Genomic DNA, 19,224 nt, shown 5'->3' on the forward strand with positions numbered 1-19,224 from the left:
TTGGAGAATTTTTTTACAGTGGTTTCCTTAATGGCAGGTGGGGGGCGGGATGTGGATAACTAGGGTGATTAGCTTATGGTCAGATCTGACCAATGAGGTGTTGACTTCAGGTGTGGAACACCGGTCACTCGTGTTGGTAATGACCAGGTCTAGGATACTGTTGCTCCTGGTGGGGGTGTGAATAAGTTGATCCAGGGCATTGGAATTTATGAATTCCAGAAAGCGTTGAGTGAAGGAGTTGGTACATAAGTAGTTTTCCCAGTTAATGGTGTGGTAGTTGAAATCGCCCATTATTAGGGTGTTTGGTTGAACCCTAATATTTTCCAGTATATCAAGAAAAGAGGAGTTGGAATCCTGGGGCATGGTGGGGGATCTGTAGCAAGCTACAGTTTGGATTGCAGTTAATGGTGGGGTAGTTGAAATCACCCATTATTAGGGTGTTTGGTTGAACCCTAATATTTTTCAGTATATCAAGAATAGAGGAGTTGGAATCCTGGGTCATGGTGGGGGATCTGTAGAAAGCTACAATTTGGATTGCAGTTTTGCCCAGAGTTAGTTGCACTTGGATAACCTTGGATGCATTATCCTGAGCAACTAGGCTAAAGATGTGGATATCCTTAATGGATATGGGCACACCACCACCTTTGGTGTTCCAGTCCAGGTTAGATGGCCGAAAAGTGTGGTATGAGTTATAGCCTGGTAATGCAGGGGTGCTCTTTGGAGCTTTGAACCAGGTCTCAGTCACTGCACAGATAACGATGTTCTCCATTTTAAGGAGTGCCTCGAGTGAGTACATTTTGAAATTTAGACTTCTAACCATGAGTAGCATTGCCCTCAGTTTTTGCTTGCCTGTTCCTGTTATGGTGGTGAATTTGTCATTTGAACCTTGCCTAAAAAAGGCACTATAGGGGTGGCAAGAGCCTTAGCCAGTATCCGGAATCCCAGAGGCAACAGGTGCAGGCCATCTCTGGCAAAGCATCATGGACTGTCTACCATGTCATCCCAGCAGACAGATACTGGATCCCCTTAGAATGACACCAGCGGCTTAGCCAATTGTTGAAGTCAATCATTTTGTCCTTGTACTGTGGTATCATTTTGGGTGATGGCAGGATGCTACTCAGGGCTAGGGTCATACCTGCCTGGGCTACAAGATTGGAGAGCTCTTCCATGTCTCTTTTCATGTAGTCCAGGGAGGTACATCTCAGGTCATTCACACCAACATGGACAATGACAGAGTCATATTTGTACTTGTTGTGGAGTCACCTGAGTCTGTGAGGTATGTGGCAGATCCTGGCACCTGATAGGCAGCTGAGAGTAACCTTCTCCTTGTTTAGCCTGGTGAGTGGGACATCAGTATGCCTGACAATTGAGTCATCTATGACTAGTGTGTTGGGTACATTGTTTTGCTTTATGGGCTGTGGTTGAGTGTCACACTGAGTCTGTGGGCTATGTGTCATTTGGGTTGTGTTGGGGGTTGGAGGTTGCTTGCGTTTCTGCTTTGGAGGTCTATGTTGCTTGAGCAGATTATTATTGAGAGCCTCCATGAATGTTTTTGTGTTTCTGTGTGTGGAGTTTGGTGTTGTAGGTTTAGTGGGACTATGTGATGAGTTTGGAGGTGTGCAAGTGTTTACCTTCTCCTTTTGACTGAGAAGTTCAGTTTTGGTTGAAGAGAGTTTTACCTCCAGTTTGGCTAGATAAGTGCATCTCTTGCAGGTTGTAGTGTTGGGTTGTAGGAGGAGCGGGTTGTCTGTGTACACGAGGCAATTGCTATATTGCCCCAAGATGCCCAGATTCATCAGATAGACAGGAGAGAACACTGGGAGCTGCCCCTTGGATATGCCTGAATGAAAAACTATTTTCCTCTAGACAAGTGAGGAAAGTGAGTACAAGAGCTGTTTTTCTCTAATCAAGTGTGAAATGTAAGCACAAAAACTGTTTTCCTCTAGGTAATGAGGAAGGCTGAGTGCTATAGTAATTTTTAGCTTATTTAGTGCATACAACAAGTTCTGAACAAGTGCTGAGCATGAATAAGCAAATTCAAGTGTTAAAAATAAGAATATGTATCTGGACTAGACTAGTTACAGGAAAGAAACAACTGCAAATGTGGGCTTTTAAATCAGAAAGTTGAGAGAGATGGAAAAATTGACAAACGGCCAATAATTATAATGTCTGGGCCAGAAACCACTCCTTATGTGGTAGATAGGTTACCTAGTGCTTACCACTCTCACTGATAAGATAGCAGGCTTCTCTCCAGCACAGAAAGGCTTTAAACAGAGAATGGAGCAAGGAGACTCTACAGAATGCTTTTAACTGCAAACAAATCAGTTATATGATACACTCCTTGGAAGGAAATCCGAACAAACAAACAGGAGCTTAACAAGTAGAGAAAATTTCCATTTAATAGCTTTCTCACAGTGAAACTAGCTAAAAAGCTTTACAAACAGTGTGACAGTAAAATCCTTATTTATCAGGCTCTGTAAGGCAGATAATTTTAGTTCAACCGTGCAGATTAATAGCAATAAAAATGCAGTAACAAGTATGCAGAAGCGAATAAAAAGTGCTCGCTCTCTCTTTATATATCTATATATATATCTATATATATATATATATATATATATATATATATATATATATATATATATATATCTCCAAAAAACAGAAGCCCAGCAAAATAGTAAACACAATATTCCAGTCCCAAAGCTGATTGATGGATACTTGTAGAAATCAAACAATTCACACGAACGTATATAAAGTAAAATGTACAAATAACTGGTAAAAACACTGCTTTAATAGAACGTTTGTGGTATACAAATCACCTACCCTGGTGATGGTCGTATCCAAGTAATTTATGGAATTGCTGGAATACTCCATCGTGAATTTCAAAAAGCCAGGTAAACTGTTGAGATGATCAAAAAACGTAGCCAGTGAGTCAGCAGTGCCTCGCCAAATGATGAAAAGATCGTCCACGAATCTTCTATAGAAAACAATATTGTTATTGACTAGCAATGTTGCCCTTTCCCAAGCTGCCATCACCAAGTTGGCATAGGAATTTGCGCAACTTGTGCCCATGGCTACGCCAGTGACTTGTCTATATATACCATCATTAAAGGTGAACAGGTTGTTCTCAAGTACTATTTCCAACAATAGACAAATAAAGTCAGACTCAACAAGAGACATGTGATCTAACAGTAAATTTTTCACCATCTGTATGCCTCCAAAGTTGGGTATACTTGTGAAAAGTGAGACTACGTCAAAAGTAGTCATTATTAGATCTGTTCTATTTTCAATCTTGTTAATATACTCAAACAAATCTCCCAGGAACTGACCTGTGTCCTTTAAGACATATGGAAATTTGGACAGTACTGCTTTAAACCTATGATCCAAATATATGGAGATAGGCTCTGTTAGCCACCCTGCACCCGCCACAATGGGCCTTAGCGGAGGTTTGTACAGGTTCTTATGTACCTTTGGAAGGCCACTGATGCTAGGTAACAGTGGTGTGTCCACCCGAAAGTAGTCATACAATTCTCTGGTCAAAACTCCAAGTTTGACACATTCCTCCAAGATATTCGAGACACTCAAAGAACATCTTTGAACAAAGTCTCTACCAACATTTTCATAAGATGATGAATTTAACATCTCCAGCATGCTGTTCACATAGAGGGATCTATCCATCAGTACGGTGCGGCCACCCTTGTCCGCGGGTCTAATGACAATTTTGTCATTTCTTTTCAAGTTTGTTAATGCGTTGGGCCAACAATACTGACCTACGTAACAATGGTGCTTCTGTACGACAGACTGATGGATCACATAGTACAAATTCTAAGGCAACGATTGAAACTAACAGTACTAAAACAGACAGTAATGTTGACAATGGTGGATCAGTTGTATCTGGGACAACAGATTCCATCAATACAGCGATGGGAGAGATGAACCCATAAGGAATGGGCTCTACTGCACCAGGGGAGGTTCCTACTATAGCCAATACTCCACAGTCTGTCACATCAGTATATTTTACACCTGCCCAAGCACCCGCTGTAAGCTCAATGGATAACATTAATCGTGGTGCTGCTGCAGTTCGACGGAAGATACAATTAGATAAACTACAGAATATGGACAAACGGGATTTTCCGGAAGTCCCCCTACCAATTCGGGTGGGGAGAAAGAGGTCTATCGATTACGAGTCGGAGAGGGACTCCAAAAGGAGGGACAGTCAAATGGACATACCCAATCTACCAAGAAAGAGGTGGGCCAACAATCGTTAGTCTGGAACATTTCCAAACATCGACTAACTGTACATGAACTATCAGTACTGGAAAAAGGGTTAACATTCATTCCGAGTACAAAGGTGGATATTAGTGAGATTTTGATAGCTGTAAGACTATACACTAGGAATGTCAGCCTAAAACTTTTGTTCAAATCTGATGATTGTACTAATAAACAGTGCTTCAGACGGAAAAGTCTTTACACTCCACAACTGTCTTCCAGTTTGGACACCTTCATCAAAGGAGTTGAAAATCAGATTTATTATGGTTTGGATTATGTTTCATACTCTACAGATGAAAATTTGTCACAACCAGATAAGAACGCATTAACAAACTTGAAAAGGAATGACAAAATTGTCATTAGACCCGCGGACAAGGGTGGCCGCACCGTACTGATGGATAGATCCCTCTATGTGAACAGCATGCTGGAGATGTTAAATTCATCATCTTATGAAAATGTTGGTAGAGACTTTGTTCAAAGATGTTCTTTGAGTGTCTCGAATATCTTGGAGGAATGTGTCAAACTTGGAGTTTTGACCAGAGAATTGTATGACTACTTTCGGGTGGACACACCACTGTTACCTAGCATCAGTGGCCTTCCAAAGGTACATAAGAACCTGTACAAACCTCCGCTAAGGCCCATTGTGGCGGGTGCAGGGTGGCTAACAGAGCCTATCTCCATATATTTGGATCATAGGTTTAAAGCAGTACTGTCCAAATTTCCATATGTCTTAAAGGACACAGGTCAGTTCCTGGGAGATTTGTTTGAGTATATTAACAAGATTGAAAATAGAACAGATCTAATAATGACTACTTTTGATTTAGTCTCACTTTTCACAAGTATACCCAACTTTGGAGGCATACAGATGGTGAAAAATTTACTGTTAGATCACATGTCTCTTGTTGAGTCTGACTTTATTTGTCTATTGTTGGAAATAGTACTTGAGAACAACCTGTTCACCTTTAATGATGGTATACATAGACAAGTCACTGGCGTAGCCATGGGCACAAGTTGCGCAAATTCCTATGCCAACTTGGTGATGGCAGCTTGGGAAAGGGCAACATTGCTAGTCAATAACAATATCGTTTTCTATAGAAGATTCATGGACGATCTTTTCATCATTTGGCGAGGCACTGCTGACTCACTGGCTACGTTTTTTGATCATCTCAACAGTTTACCTGGCTTTTTGAAATTCATGATGGAATATTCCAGCAATTCCATAAATTACTTGGATACGACCATCACCAGGGTAGGTGATTTGTATACCACAAACGTTCTATTAAAGCAGTGTTTTTACCAGTTATTTGTACATTTTACTTTATATACGTTCGTGTGAATTTTTTGATTTCTACAAGTATCCATCAATCAGCTTTGGGACTGGAATATTATATATATATATATATATATATATATATATATATATATATATATGTATTGCTGGAAGCAATAACTAGTAAAAATAAGCAAAAAAAGGATACTTATTGTTATATTGCCCCAGTTTAACAGTGAAAGTATTAAGCTGCTTATTTAAGGACCTGTTGTTAATCCTTGCATTATTACTGTTATTAGGACAAGGGTTCCGTATATCAAACTGATTAATCTTCCACACTTGAAAATCAAATTTATTAGAAGAAGCAGATAAGTGACTGTGTACACTCACATTATTAATATTAGATGTCCTCTGCGTGAGTGGTAACCCCAGGCTACTCAAGCCAGTCTCACAATTCTGGGACAAATTCCTTCTTGGTTAAGATTCAGTGACAATACCTTTCTGTGACAATTGTTGATTCAGTTGTACAAGTAGTGCAGTTAAATCGCTGATATAAGCTCAGCAAGCTGACCTCCATTGCCAGACCCATAAGCCATAAGACAAATAACTCCATTCCATGTACCAAACCAGTAATCCAAGAAGGCAACCAGGTGAACTCACACTGCAGTTTATTGGAAAAAGCAAAAACAAATCAACAGTAGCGTAGTTGAGTGCTTTTAGCTGATATGGGACTTTATCAGAACTACTGCAAACTGAAAAAACTTCTTTTAAAACTACTGACATCACATGACCATGAATTCACATTTAAAGAGCCCCATCCCAACAAAAACATATTTAAAAGCCTGTCACACATTCTGTGTGAACAATTTACTGATCTTGGTAGTAAAATAGTACTGAATCATTATTCCCTTAAATGGCCTATTATAGCCTTTAATACATTCACTCTGATGGAGCTCAGGGAGTTGCACTGCCTCTTCCAATGGGCAAAGCCCAAGCCCCTTGCTGGATTCAAATGATGTCCTCTATTTCAAACAATTTTTCATAATAATGGAACTATAGGGATTTTGAAAGTATAAATAGCAAACTTTTCAGCACCAGCTATTTTATGGTAGAAGTATTCTCAGGTTCTAGGTCTTAAGCTGAATTTTATAAGTTGCAGTAAAGACAATAACGATTGCATTTATAATATTTCTTAAACTTAAAAACCTCAGCAACCACTCAAATTACACACATACTTTCATGAACATTTAATCATCTAGATGAGAGTTTTCATATGAGGCTGTGAGTGCCATTTGTGTTGCCTGGTTGTTGAGATAATCTTGGAAATGAATGAAGAATCAGTGAAGAATTTTATTTATTTTTTTTTAATTAACCACTCCATATTTCTGGTAATACAGCAAGTTACAGAGCCATTAACAGGATCAGTGTTAAAGGGGAATGCTTAACCAACATTACCCCCCTGACATTACCCTTACAGGGACAATATGGAAAAATTGTTGTGGTTAGACAGAGGTGGGGAAATGAAGAAGCGCTACATCCCTAATTAAATATAGGAGTCTCCCTTTCTTCTATACGACAAACGCAATGTCACTAAAACCACCACCCTTACTTCCCGCTTTAAACTAACTGTCCGGTCTGGGGACTCTGTAGCAAAGTCTAGCATGTGAGCACTACCTCTCCCCTTTTAGAGAAAAACATCTGGAGAAAGCCGTAAAAGTGGGGCAAAGGCCCCAAAACTGATTTTGTTCCCTCTCTCCATTCCTTCTTCTCTTTCTTTGCCACTCATTTAAACTAGTGCTATTCAAACTTATAGGTAATCAGACTGGGTCTATATTAAAAAGTTGACTGTTTACTTACCCAAACACCTAAATGTCGACCCATATTCATCAAACCGTGAAATCATCGATCATCCAGAAAAGCAAAAGGGGAAACGTCAAATCGCCATGGTTGGCTGTCTGCAGTACAGCTCCGTAAGGTAAGTGTGCAATAGTTACGGACCTTAGGGTTAGGGTGTGGGTTAATGTAAGTGCACAGATGGTAATGTATGTTAGATTTAGTGTAGGGTTTAGTTAAGTGTATGTGTGTGGATTATTTCGTTTGTTTTGATTTAGCTTTTTAAGGTAAGTGTGCGATAGTTACGGACCTTAGGGTTAGGGTGCGGGTTAAGTTAAGTGCATACATGGTGGTATATGTAAGATTTAGTGTAGGGTTAGATGTAGAGTTTTGGTTAGTGTATGTATGTGGTTTATTTAGTTTGTTTGTGTAGGTAGTATGTAGCAGGCGGTGGGGTGGGACAAGTATGAGAGTTCGACTTTTTAAATTTCGCGATTTAGAGCGTTCGATGTTTATGCAGTTTGATGATGACAGGTCAATGTTTAGGTATTCAATGACATTATAATATAGACCCAATCAGACCAGTGTTTTATTATCAGTTTCCGAAGAGTAGGAGTTTTCAAAGGTCTGACCTCATTTCTAATTGTCAGCTTTCATGATTAGCCAGTAAGTTGCACCATATTCTCAATATGTAAAATGGTGAACAATAAACCACTCTTTCCTCTATATAGTTCCTACAAAGTTCTCCCCCACGCTTCAACTATCCCCCCTGCCCCTGTAACAGTCAGTACCCACCACGCATGGTCTATCTTCATAGCAATGAAAATCACTCTCTGCAACTCAGCTGAGTAAAAGTACAGCCATTACAGTCCATGACAACAAAGCAATCCCCTGGACCAATCCAGATGGAAACATTGCAATTGAAGCAGTCTCTGGGAGAATCCCCCCCCCAAATGGTGGCAAATTCACTATCCCCCTTCTCCCGAGGACCATTTATCTCAAGGCTTCTCTACTCTCCTCCCTCCTAACAGAAGCAGTGAAGCACACAACAGCCATTAGTGTAAGTGGTCCTCAAATTCACACAGAATGCAAATTTGTATGTTCTGCTCCCAAGGAGTTCCAGGCATGGGCATACTTGCCCATAGGAAGCCCCCACAAACTTCATGGTGCAGTGTAAATTAGTTAAATTATGCAGCACAGATATACCTTCCAACAAGGTTTCACAATTAGTTCAATTATTTTCCTTCTTTGCAGCTCCTTGAAATGAAAGTACATCTGCTACACACCTCTCCCAGAGCAAATTTGCCCCGAAAACCTCCCCAACTTACCAATCACATGCAGAATTGAGACAAGACCCCGTCCATTTAAACAATGAAGAGGGTGTGCCAACGGACAACCCACTATACCAGGTGCAATACCTCTAAACTCCAAAGGGCCTTCTAATAATCAAACCTTGCACCCTGTGCTACGAGATAACACCGCACCACTCAACCGAATTCCACCATCTACTGATGCCCCTTGCTGCTATGTTCTTGAAATTTGTTGTTTGCAGCTTAGAGCATTCACTAGCCACATATCCCTCCTATATTTAATGTTTAGAATACAGTTCTCTACACAGAATATCTATCTATATCTATACCCCAGAATGCCTGCCCTCCCCAGCCCTGTCTGATCAACAGCCAAGGCTATTAAGGAGATGAATTATCTGGAACACTGACACTGCTGCCAAAGAGTATTTTCCTAATTTCTTCCTCATTCCCATGCACACTCAGAAAATCCATGATGGTGGGGCATGTAAAAGGGGCATGTAACATGTGTCAGCACTGAACCTAAACTCATTTCTTCAAGGACTGACATCAGCAAGACATCCTGTCCATCCTGGGTATCCTCTAGAAGCACCTCATAGTTGTTTCTGCAGTTGTCCACCAGTAAAACTAACAGCAACAATGTGGCCAAACTATGCACCCTGCCAAGATAGGCATGCCCATTCCTTCTGCCAGCACCTTCAACATGTAGCTATTGTACTTATATTGTCTTTCCCTATACTGAAATATAACATTAACAGAAGCACATTTAAAAAATACTTAAAATATCTACATGTAAAACGCCACCATGTGAATCTCAAATATAATCTGTGAATGCCAAATCCCCCAAATGGCGTAAAGGCAACAGCGCCACACAAATGTGCATCAATGAGAAAATGACTTTAGATTTAACAATAATAATAATATGCAGGGACACAGAAATACTAAGGTGAAATATGATACCTAGTATTTCAGTGTACCAGTGGAGATGTTGCATGCTGTGTAAGTAAAAGAATTCATTCAGTAATTGAAAGAAGACAAACGAGAATGTCAAACATGCCAACCCAGCAAAGCAACTGACAGCAGCACAAAAGCAGGCGCCAGTTCCCCTGTCCAGATGCCACATGAAAAAAAAAACCCACCATAATCTTACTTATAAAAAGAGCCAAGCAACCGGATCTCGACAGCAAGCATACCTGGAAAGACATGAAGTCTGAACCCAATGCCCATCCTTCTCCATCAGTGGTAATCCCAGCAACCTGTAGCAAACCACCATTTCCAATTGGAATGGACCAAAACAACACTTCATAACTCCAATGCCACTTTCTTTGCAACCCTGCCCTCCCCACAATGCCCAGTGGCAACACGCATGTGCAGTCAGCAACAGCATCTGGAAGCTCACGTAACTGCACCAATTTGTCACCTGTGAGTTTAGCAAGTGTAGCCAGCTACAAGAGGACATGAAACACCAGCCGGTCACCACCAATGTCCCTCCAAGCCAGATAACCACCCCACAACTCACTCCACATCACCCAGCACAACAAATGGCAAACATACGAAGTGTGTCCATCCCTCAACATTGCTTTCCAACCTTCCCTAGTTGACAGTTAACTTTACCAGTGCATGCATGCGAGCACAGCCTATGAAAATAACCTAATTTGAGACTCAGCCAAAAGCAACCAAACCACAAAACCACCAGGAATAAGTGCAATATCTCCCTGTGGCAAAGTTCGCTACACCGACAAGTTCACAAAATGGAAACAAGCAGCAGACATCATGAACAGACCACACCCCAAAATGGTCCCAAATGAACATCACACTGACAACTGCAACATGTCACAGGTAAGCAGATAAGCGTTCGGAAAAAAAAAAAACACACACCTGTAATGTCTCACTTCAAGCTTGCTCTGTTCAGACAAACATAGCCACATTGTCGAGAACTGAAGTGACTCCAGGAGACCGAGTGAACACCACAGTCTGAAACCCAGTAGCAAATGAAAGTCAGCCCACAATTCAGCCCCCCCATCTGCACCTTGGCTGTACAACCCCCCCAACCAAGTTCAGACCAGGAACACGACCATCCAACTATAACTGAACATAAATGAAACCAAACAGAAGCATGCCTTGAATAACCAGACAGACAAACACTTCAATACAAGCCACCAAAAGGTAAAACTCCACTGAGGTAAACCCTTCTGTAAAAGCTGACTACAGAAACCATCAGAGGCTTCACTTTTCTTGTAACAGAGTTTGTGACACCTTATTAGTGACATACCTTCATTGTTCAGTATTTAATATTATACTTCCCCTCTAGCTACAGATATTAAAAAAAAAAATCCTGGACTACAATTACTCCACTCCTCAGTCAACCTACCTTGACCCAAGGCCTAGCTGACCGCCAAAACTCCTATAGGTCATTTCAGACATGAACCTGCCCTATAGCAAGTTCACGCCAAAATGTAATTTCTTACCCAGTTACACTTGCATAAGCCCCCTTAAGCCCCTCCCTACTCTTACCCCATCTCCTTCCAATCATCCTTCCTTTTTATTTAATCCTTTCTTCCCCTACCCCTCTTAAATCCTACTAAATATATTTTTAACCCCACTCTAAAGATGTCCCTGGACAAATTGGTTTGTAACCAAACCTCATTTCCATATGTACCTAACACTTAAAAAAATGTGGCTCTTGTTAAAGAAAACTGTTTTTCATGTTTGCACTATGTTGCATGGGTCTATATCAGATAATTAAAGTTTCAGAACTTCGAACACCATATGGTCGACCCAATATGATCGAAGTACTGAAACTTCGAATATCTGCTAAAAAAATATAAAAAAGAAAAAAAAAAAAACTAACTGCTTTAAGCAGGGGGGCAAGCCCCCCTGCACCCCTCACACTCTCCACTTCTTAAATATACCAACTCCGAGATCGCACTTTAACGGACTATGGTGCGGAAAGGGAAGATTTCCCTTTTCTACACTGTAGTGCAATCTCAGAGTTGGTATATTTAAGTAGCGGGGGTGTGGGGAGCTTGGACCCACATGGGGGGTGCATGGGGGCTTTCCCCCCTGCTTAAACCCTTTCACTTTTCTTTCCTTTTGTTTTGTTTTTTTTTGATTGTTTGATGTTTTTGCAACTTCGATCACTAGTGTTAGATGTCTAGTGATTTGAAGTTGTAAAACTTCGACAATTTAATATAGACCTAAGTTGGGGTCTATATCAGATAATCAAAGTTTCAGAACTTCACATATTGAGAGATATTCAGTGCTATTTCTATTGCTAATTATACAATTAAGCATATGTTTTCATATTTCTTTAAATATCTGAATAAACATCTGCTCATAGAGGAATTTCTTGTTGCCATGTGAAAGCTAATGTCTGGTTAACAAAAATATTCTAACAATATATGTCTATACCGTACACTTTCCAAGACATGGTGATTTTTTGTGAAAGCTCAGCAATTTTGCTTCTGAGCGCATTATAATATGTTATAGTATTTCTGAAGTGACTATGAATGCACTGAGTTTTATCATTACAAATAACATTTCCTGCTGATGAATTTGCTATTTGTGCAGTTTTAATGCATTTTATTGATCACAAAATATTTGCTTTTGTTTATCTTTTTTTAATTTATTTTACAGAAAATGCTCTTGAATGCAAATTATGTGTAGGCTGTTAGATGTGTGATATTCCATATCACATAGGTGTTAATGAATTAAAAAGCTTACAACATTTTATCCATATTTTATAGAGTCAGAAACAACAAAACACTGATTTAAGCAATAAAAACAGATGCAGGGTATTAACACAAGACATAAAACATATGTTGAACATATGAAATCCAGTTCTCATTGCCACTGAACAGATGCAGCCCATCCAGGAGGAAAAATGTTTGCCCAGAAGTGGCATGTCAACTCTGACACCACTAATTTCCTCCCTGAAATTAATTTGCAAACTGTAGGGGAGCCATAGTAAAACATCACCCAGTTTGTGGGTTGTCCCTTGATTCTTTGCAGCACAGTTGGTTTCACTGAAGATGAAAACTCAGGGGAAAGTATGCATTTTTGTTCAAAATTTCTGTCTTAACCATGGTGTAAGTTTCAGTTACTGGATTATGAAAAAAAGTATTTTTCATGTTTCTAGTTAAGCGCCCTACTTCCCATGAATTATACTCACATGTAGCAAGACTGGTTATTACCTGTTTTGATATGCTGGCTACAATTATTTCTTAAATTATCTGTTCTTCTTTAACTTACACCTGCACTAGAGGAGGCATTGATGACTTCATCTTGAAAAAGTCCATGTAGAGCTTTTAAGCATTATTAAGCTAAGTTACAATCCTGTCTTTAACATTGCATTTATCAGTAAGTTTTTTTTTAGAAAGGCCCTTTACTCATAGCTTGAATCTACAGTATAAACTTTTCAATGATTTCCAATCAGATTACATAGTTTAGACATATTACTGGCACTGATTTTACCAGAGTTTTGAATAATCTCCTAAAATTGATTGATCAGCTTTGCTCTTTTGCTCTGGTTTTACTTGATCTGTCTTCTGCATTTTGCAGTAATGTGAGGTTTCATGCACTGCTTATAATTTGTTGTTCTCTAATTTTTCAAGATGTATCCAGCAGGTAGAGTAAGAGGTTAATTTTTCCCCCGATCCTGTGACCTCTAGTATCTCACAAGGTTCCATCTTGGGTCCATTTTTTTCCCTACATAAATTTGTATAATATGGGAGAAATATGAAGAGTGTCATTCAGTATCATTTGCATGCAGATGATATGCAGCTTTACCTCTTCTTTTCTCAGAGTTGTATTTTTATTGTACATTCATTTGAAGATAACCAGGAATGCCTACAAAGCTGTATACGTAGTAATCATATGAAGATCAGCATTTCTAAAACAATAGCCATGGAAATGAATGCAACCTAAAGGAAGTCTAACAGTCTATCCCTTAAATGTACTTTTATGATCATGATAAATTGGTCTAGCTGAACAAAGAAGGAAAGAAATCTTGCCATGAGTCTATATGAGATGCTAACCCTAGGGGAATCAAATGTCAGTTGTGATTGAGTCATCATGCTTTTATCTTAGCAATACAGCCTAATTTTAAGGACCATTTTATCCCCCACAGCTGTACATATCCTGGAGTCTCAGCTTGATTAATGGAATTTGTTATACATCGAGATGCCTAATTCAAAGCGTTACTGTTTCCAATGGGTGCAAATCTATGCTGTCTGGTTACTTACACATACTGTTAGCTGCCAGCTTATTACACTGGTTCTTCAGAGTCTTCAGTGGGTGTCTGGTTGTAGTTTATCTTCAGAGTTTTTACATTAGTGTATTTAGCCCTGAATGATCTGGGACTCCCCTACCTGAAGGAGCAGATAGTCCCCTGCAACTTGGCCAGGCCCCTACATTCTCCCTCTCTGGGGTTACCGTGAATTCATAAGTGTATGGTGTAAAAATTCTAGAGTCCCCTTTTTAGACAGTCAAGCCCCACACCTCTGGAATGCTCATCCTCAATGGCTAAGGGACTACTGTTACCCAGGTGTAAGAGGTCCCTTTTACCACACTTAGTTCATTTAGATTATGATCATTCCTGACTATCACTTAGATTACTTGTTTATTTCAGTCTAATGAGTGTTGTATGAGTTTTGTGTGTTCAATTAGCTTTAGAGTAAGTACAGATTAATTATTCCAATCTATAGAATGGCATTGAGCATACAACATTTTTAAACTTACCTGATGAATCGGAAACATCAGAGTTTGTTAGAATAGTTAATGGGATGTGGGGAATGAAGCCTTCTGTATGGGTGCTGTCAGGATATCGCTGCTACTTTGCCCCTGATTTTGTACTCAAACTTAATTCATGAAATTGAGTGTCAGTTATCCGGTTTGAAGCAAATCATAAGCACCAACCATCTTCTTTGTATTTTGAATGTCTTAGGCCTTATTTATATTTTAATATAATGTGACAGGGAAACAAGCCTAGAGATAAATTTCAACTTTTATACTTTACACTCCACATCTCATGAGAGGAGCTATGAAGCTGCTGTATTACTATAGCTCTGAAAACTTCTTTAGGGGACATGACCATAATACTTATTGCATTGCATGGTTTTGTATATACTACTTTGTTGCCATGTGTCTATATGTGTTTGAGTGTATGCACATGTGTGTGTCTGTGCTGATCTACTGGCACCTTTGTGAGCAGCATTAGCTGTTATGCTACAACAGCTGCTGTTATGTATGGTGTATGTGTTCAAAACAGCTCATTCTGTTTGTGTGTCTCTGTGTGCATTTGTGTCTTTTTGACTGAGAGTATATGGGGACCATGGATTGTTAAGTTATACACTGAAGTTTTTATGCTATTGGACTTCTGTAAATGCAGCATAATGGCATTTTGCTTTCTCTGAATTGTGATAGTGTTCATATTCTTGTGGTATAACTAACTTGTATAGATTCTAAACATAGTTTTTTCTGCCTGGTAGTAGTAAATAAAATATCACTTCTGCAGACATATTCAGCACTTGTCTCAAAATTGTCACTTGGCATTTTCCTGCACTTTTCTGAGTATTACCCCTGTCTAGTATATACCACATCTCTGAATTGTATCCTTTGTAAACAAACCTAAGTTTTCAGTAATACTTTTATAAACTAAAGAATTAAAAAAAAAATGTTTAACTTCCTTGTTTCATTATTTTCAAGCACTTTATCCTTTCTTAACTAAACTGAAAATTGATTACCAGAATTTCCATACTCAGACTACTGTCAATCGGCAATATTTTTGAAATGCTTTTCCTTTTTGCTTGTTGTAGCTATCCATCAGGCATACAAGCAACCACTAAACTGCACATTTAGATTTTTTGTTTGTTCCTTATAGTAAATTATAACAGTGTTTTGTGTTTTTCACTTCCTCTCTTACAGAATTTTACAAAAGCTGGGGAACCAGATTCTGTGCGCTGTGATACAGTCACAAAGCTGAATGAGAGGGGGTGCACATCTACCGATGCTATCAAACCAGACAGTGCAGTAATTCTTAAGGAAAATAATCCCTTTGGGAAGAGTGGTGCTACAGTGACACAATTACAACCTCAGCATGTGGAAGTAAAGCTCCGGCCAGGTAAGTCAAATTATACCTCTCAGAAATACTTCCAGAGTTTGTTAGATCAATTTCTAGAAATACCAACAGGAATACTGATTTAATATCATTAACTGAAAAATTATGACAAAAAAATCAAGTTAGACTAAAAAGTAACCATAAATTACCACAAATACAAAATGAAAGCTATAAATAATACAACAACAAAAAGGCAGGAGATTCGAATTGAAAACTTAATTTAATCCCTCTGGCAAAGCCTTCAGAGGGGGTTTTGGGGTTCACAAAAGATTATCTACATAAAACAATACTTTAAAACATTCCTAAACCAATTAAAAGCAGTTAATTATACAATCAGTTGTTAATTCAAATAAGATACTTCCAAATGAATTCCATATTCAACTGCCCCCTGGAAGATAATGTCTTACAGTTCAAATTATAAATAGGTAGCTTCATTACACAAATGTTTATCTTTTAAACTCTTGTCATTTCCATGACATAATAAGTGCTTGTTCAAGAAATGTTGCTTTAAGAAATTCACAATTTCTGTTATGGTACTTCTTAAAAAGTATTGTCACAGGAGTCTCCATGCTGCCTTGCCTAACACATCTCACAAGTTCTTGCAGTTTATTTTAAAGGGTCTTTTCATTTCTCCTATATGCACTAGCTCACAGAGACACCTGAGGGCATAAATTATGCTCTTGGTCATTCATTTGAGAGTATTAACCACTAGGTATAAACTTCATGTTATTTATTCTTTCAAAATGATTATCTATATAATTACAAATATTACATAACCCAGAAATGTATGTGTATCTGTTATTGACTGTATTAATACTAATCTGTACTTCAGAATGTTTATATAAACTATGTATTGACATATCACCTGTACTGCATTCCTGCTTAAATTAAGTTTTAGAACTACCATATAATTTACTGTTAAAAAAACTTCACAAGTTTAGTTAAAAAAGCTTTCAATAAAATTTAACTAATTCATTTAATTTATCTGAAAATAAATCATACATTAAAACTATATTTTCTGTTTATCTATGCCAGTTAGTTAATATCTTTTTTCACATTTATTTTTTCTGTATATAGAAGACTGATGTTTAGGCATACTTAATACTTTATAATACAAATTCATTACTTGGATCTCATCATATTTCATATTAATGAATCTATATGGTTACTACAAAGTAAGCACAGCCTCAAAAATTCACCATAAGGGAGTGATGAGAGTAGGTGTGGAGGATGGCAACTCTTGCCATACTGACCATTGACAGTTGTTTTCTTATGAATGATAGTCCACAATTAATGATTATTTAAGCCATATAACTCCAGATCTAAAAATAAACAGTATTCACACTTGGCTTACCAACTTCAAAAACAAAAGCATTTTTTATTACTTTGTAAAGGTTTAATAAATTGGTATATGTCATTTTTACCACCCTTAATAGCGTAATTATTCATACATTCATGTCCATACATATACAATGTCAAATAAATGCATCACAAAATTGGAATAAATGCCTTTAACACAATGAAAAACTTCATCATTAAAAGTTAAATAAATATCAGTTAAACAAATATAAACTAAATTAGTAATATAATAGTTAGAAGGGCTATCCACAATATGAATAGAAAGATACTAGTAATTCTACACCAAGTTGTTAAATATTTCTTCTAGATATTCTGGGAAATAACTACAAACTCTTTGAGATAGTGGACTACGTTAAAATCCTTATTCTGAGACAAACAAGCCTGCATGCGCATATTCTTAAATTGTACAGTCATTATCTTGGTGGAAAGAGTTACAACTCCAGAGATTTGAAAAATATATTTCTGCTAGGGTTTGTCACAGGGATCATTACTATAACCTTTCTTTTTCTTAAACATTTTTTTACACTGGGAAGATACTTTTACTGATATGATCACTTTACCGGTTTACCTGACAGTTCTGCAGAAACAGTTTTTGTATATAACATTGCTAACTAACTCACTCATTGTAAAATGGTTTAGAATTCTTAAAAAAAGTTATGACAATTTTTACCCTGTGTCCAAAAATAACATTAAACGTTCTGCAAGAACTTATAAAAAAGATCACCAAGAGTCAGATTCAACTAAACAACATCATCAGCAACAAGCATTGATGAGTTAAGTTGTGCATCTTTTAGAATCTTTATAAAAAAAGACAGTTTGCACTGAAACATGTTTCCACATTGTCAGGTGGCTGCCTAGATGGCCTATGCCTAAGGCCGGCTATGACTAGCACTGTGCATCAAACGGTGGATGCTGTTGTGGACACTGCTTGGTCTAGAGCTTCTCCCTCATTAACAGGCTCTACTTCTCATTTTTCATCAGTTTGCACCCAGTCTCACTCCTGCACCCCTTTATCCCTTCTCACTCAGCTGCTATTCATATGTTACTTTCCTTCCACCAGCAGTGTCCTTGGGCCTTAAACATATGATTTCTTAGTGGGAAGGCCTTAACGTGATTCTGAGTACTCACTGCTTGTAGTTAGGTTTATGGTAGTGAGCTAAAAAAGTGCTATTTTCTTGAGAAGATGAAGACACTAACTCCAAACAAGCTCACTCCAACTGAGCGTTTCTCACTTTCCCCAGGAAAACACTCTTTTTTCAGACTCTTCACATACAAAACAAACAGTAAATTGTCCACCACTGAGAATTGTGGGAAGCTTATGGGCTTTGTGAAACTAATATCATACCCCCATCCCTAGATACTCTCCATCAAATCCACTCCTGGTCCTGATTTCTGTGCATCTCTCAAGTCAATTTGTGGCTGGCCCACTCACACTACCCTACTATTCTGGCCATGGGGGCATGCTGCATCCTTTAACATTGGGGTGCTATGGTTTTAGGCAAAACTTCAGTCCCTCCCCTTGTTATGGGTAATCTGACGTAAGCCATATAATCCCACCTTCATTTCAGCTAATTAAATACAGATGATAAGGTTACTCTGTGAGTTTTATTGTTCCAAATAAATGCACATATGAAGCTGTGCATTTGTTTAAATGTACTGATACCAGCAGACACTAAATGAACATTATGGCCCAATCAGTTTCTTTCAGTCAACAGTCTGATGACTACAAAATTAGAATTATATAATAATCAACACCTAAGAGAAGATGAAAGCCATACTGGGGATATGTTTCTGTGAGGATGGCCTGGTAAGCCAGCCCAAAGGAAAATCTGCACAGGAGTCAGTCACTGCCATGGTTAACATCATGAGCAGTCTGTTTCTGGTGTGACAGTCAAGACCTGTGGCATTCAGGATTCTAAAACAAACATAAGGTGGCCTTCTGATAGTCCAATATGTGCATGAAGCCTCCGGTTTAACTTGGTCCTCATCAACCAGCAAATGTTTTCCAGTGACTAAGTATGACCCCTTCACATACTTTCCAGTGAAGTGGTAATGAAACCCACCAGAAAATG

The 19,224-nt window shown here is 38.5% G+C and overlaps 1 protein-coding gene across 3 annotated transcripts in view; it reads left to right on the forward strand.

Annotated features, from left to right (window-relative positions):
• LOC122804910 (integrin beta-2-like) overlaps window positions 1–19,224 on the forward strand; it is a 1,273,642-nt gene that overhangs the window by 502,974 nt on the left and 751,444 nt on the right. For all 3 annotated transcript variants that reach the window (XM_044075119.1, XM_044075120.1, XM_044075118.1), the window contains exon 4: window positions 15,601–15,796. In XM_044075119.1, coding sequence (XP_043931054.1) covers window positions 15,601–15,796 — 196 coding nt within the window. The remainder of the gene's footprint in view (window positions 1–15,600; window positions 15,797–19,224) is intronic.

The sequence above is a fragment of the Protopterus annectens genome, chromosome 6.part0, assembly GCF_019279795.1.
Source record: "Protopterus annectens isolate FY-2018-M chromosome 6.part0, PAN1.0, whole genome shotgun sequence".
NCBI classification, from domain to species: Eukaryota; Metazoa; Chordata; order Ceratodontiformes; family Protopteridae; genus Protopterus; species Protopterus annectens.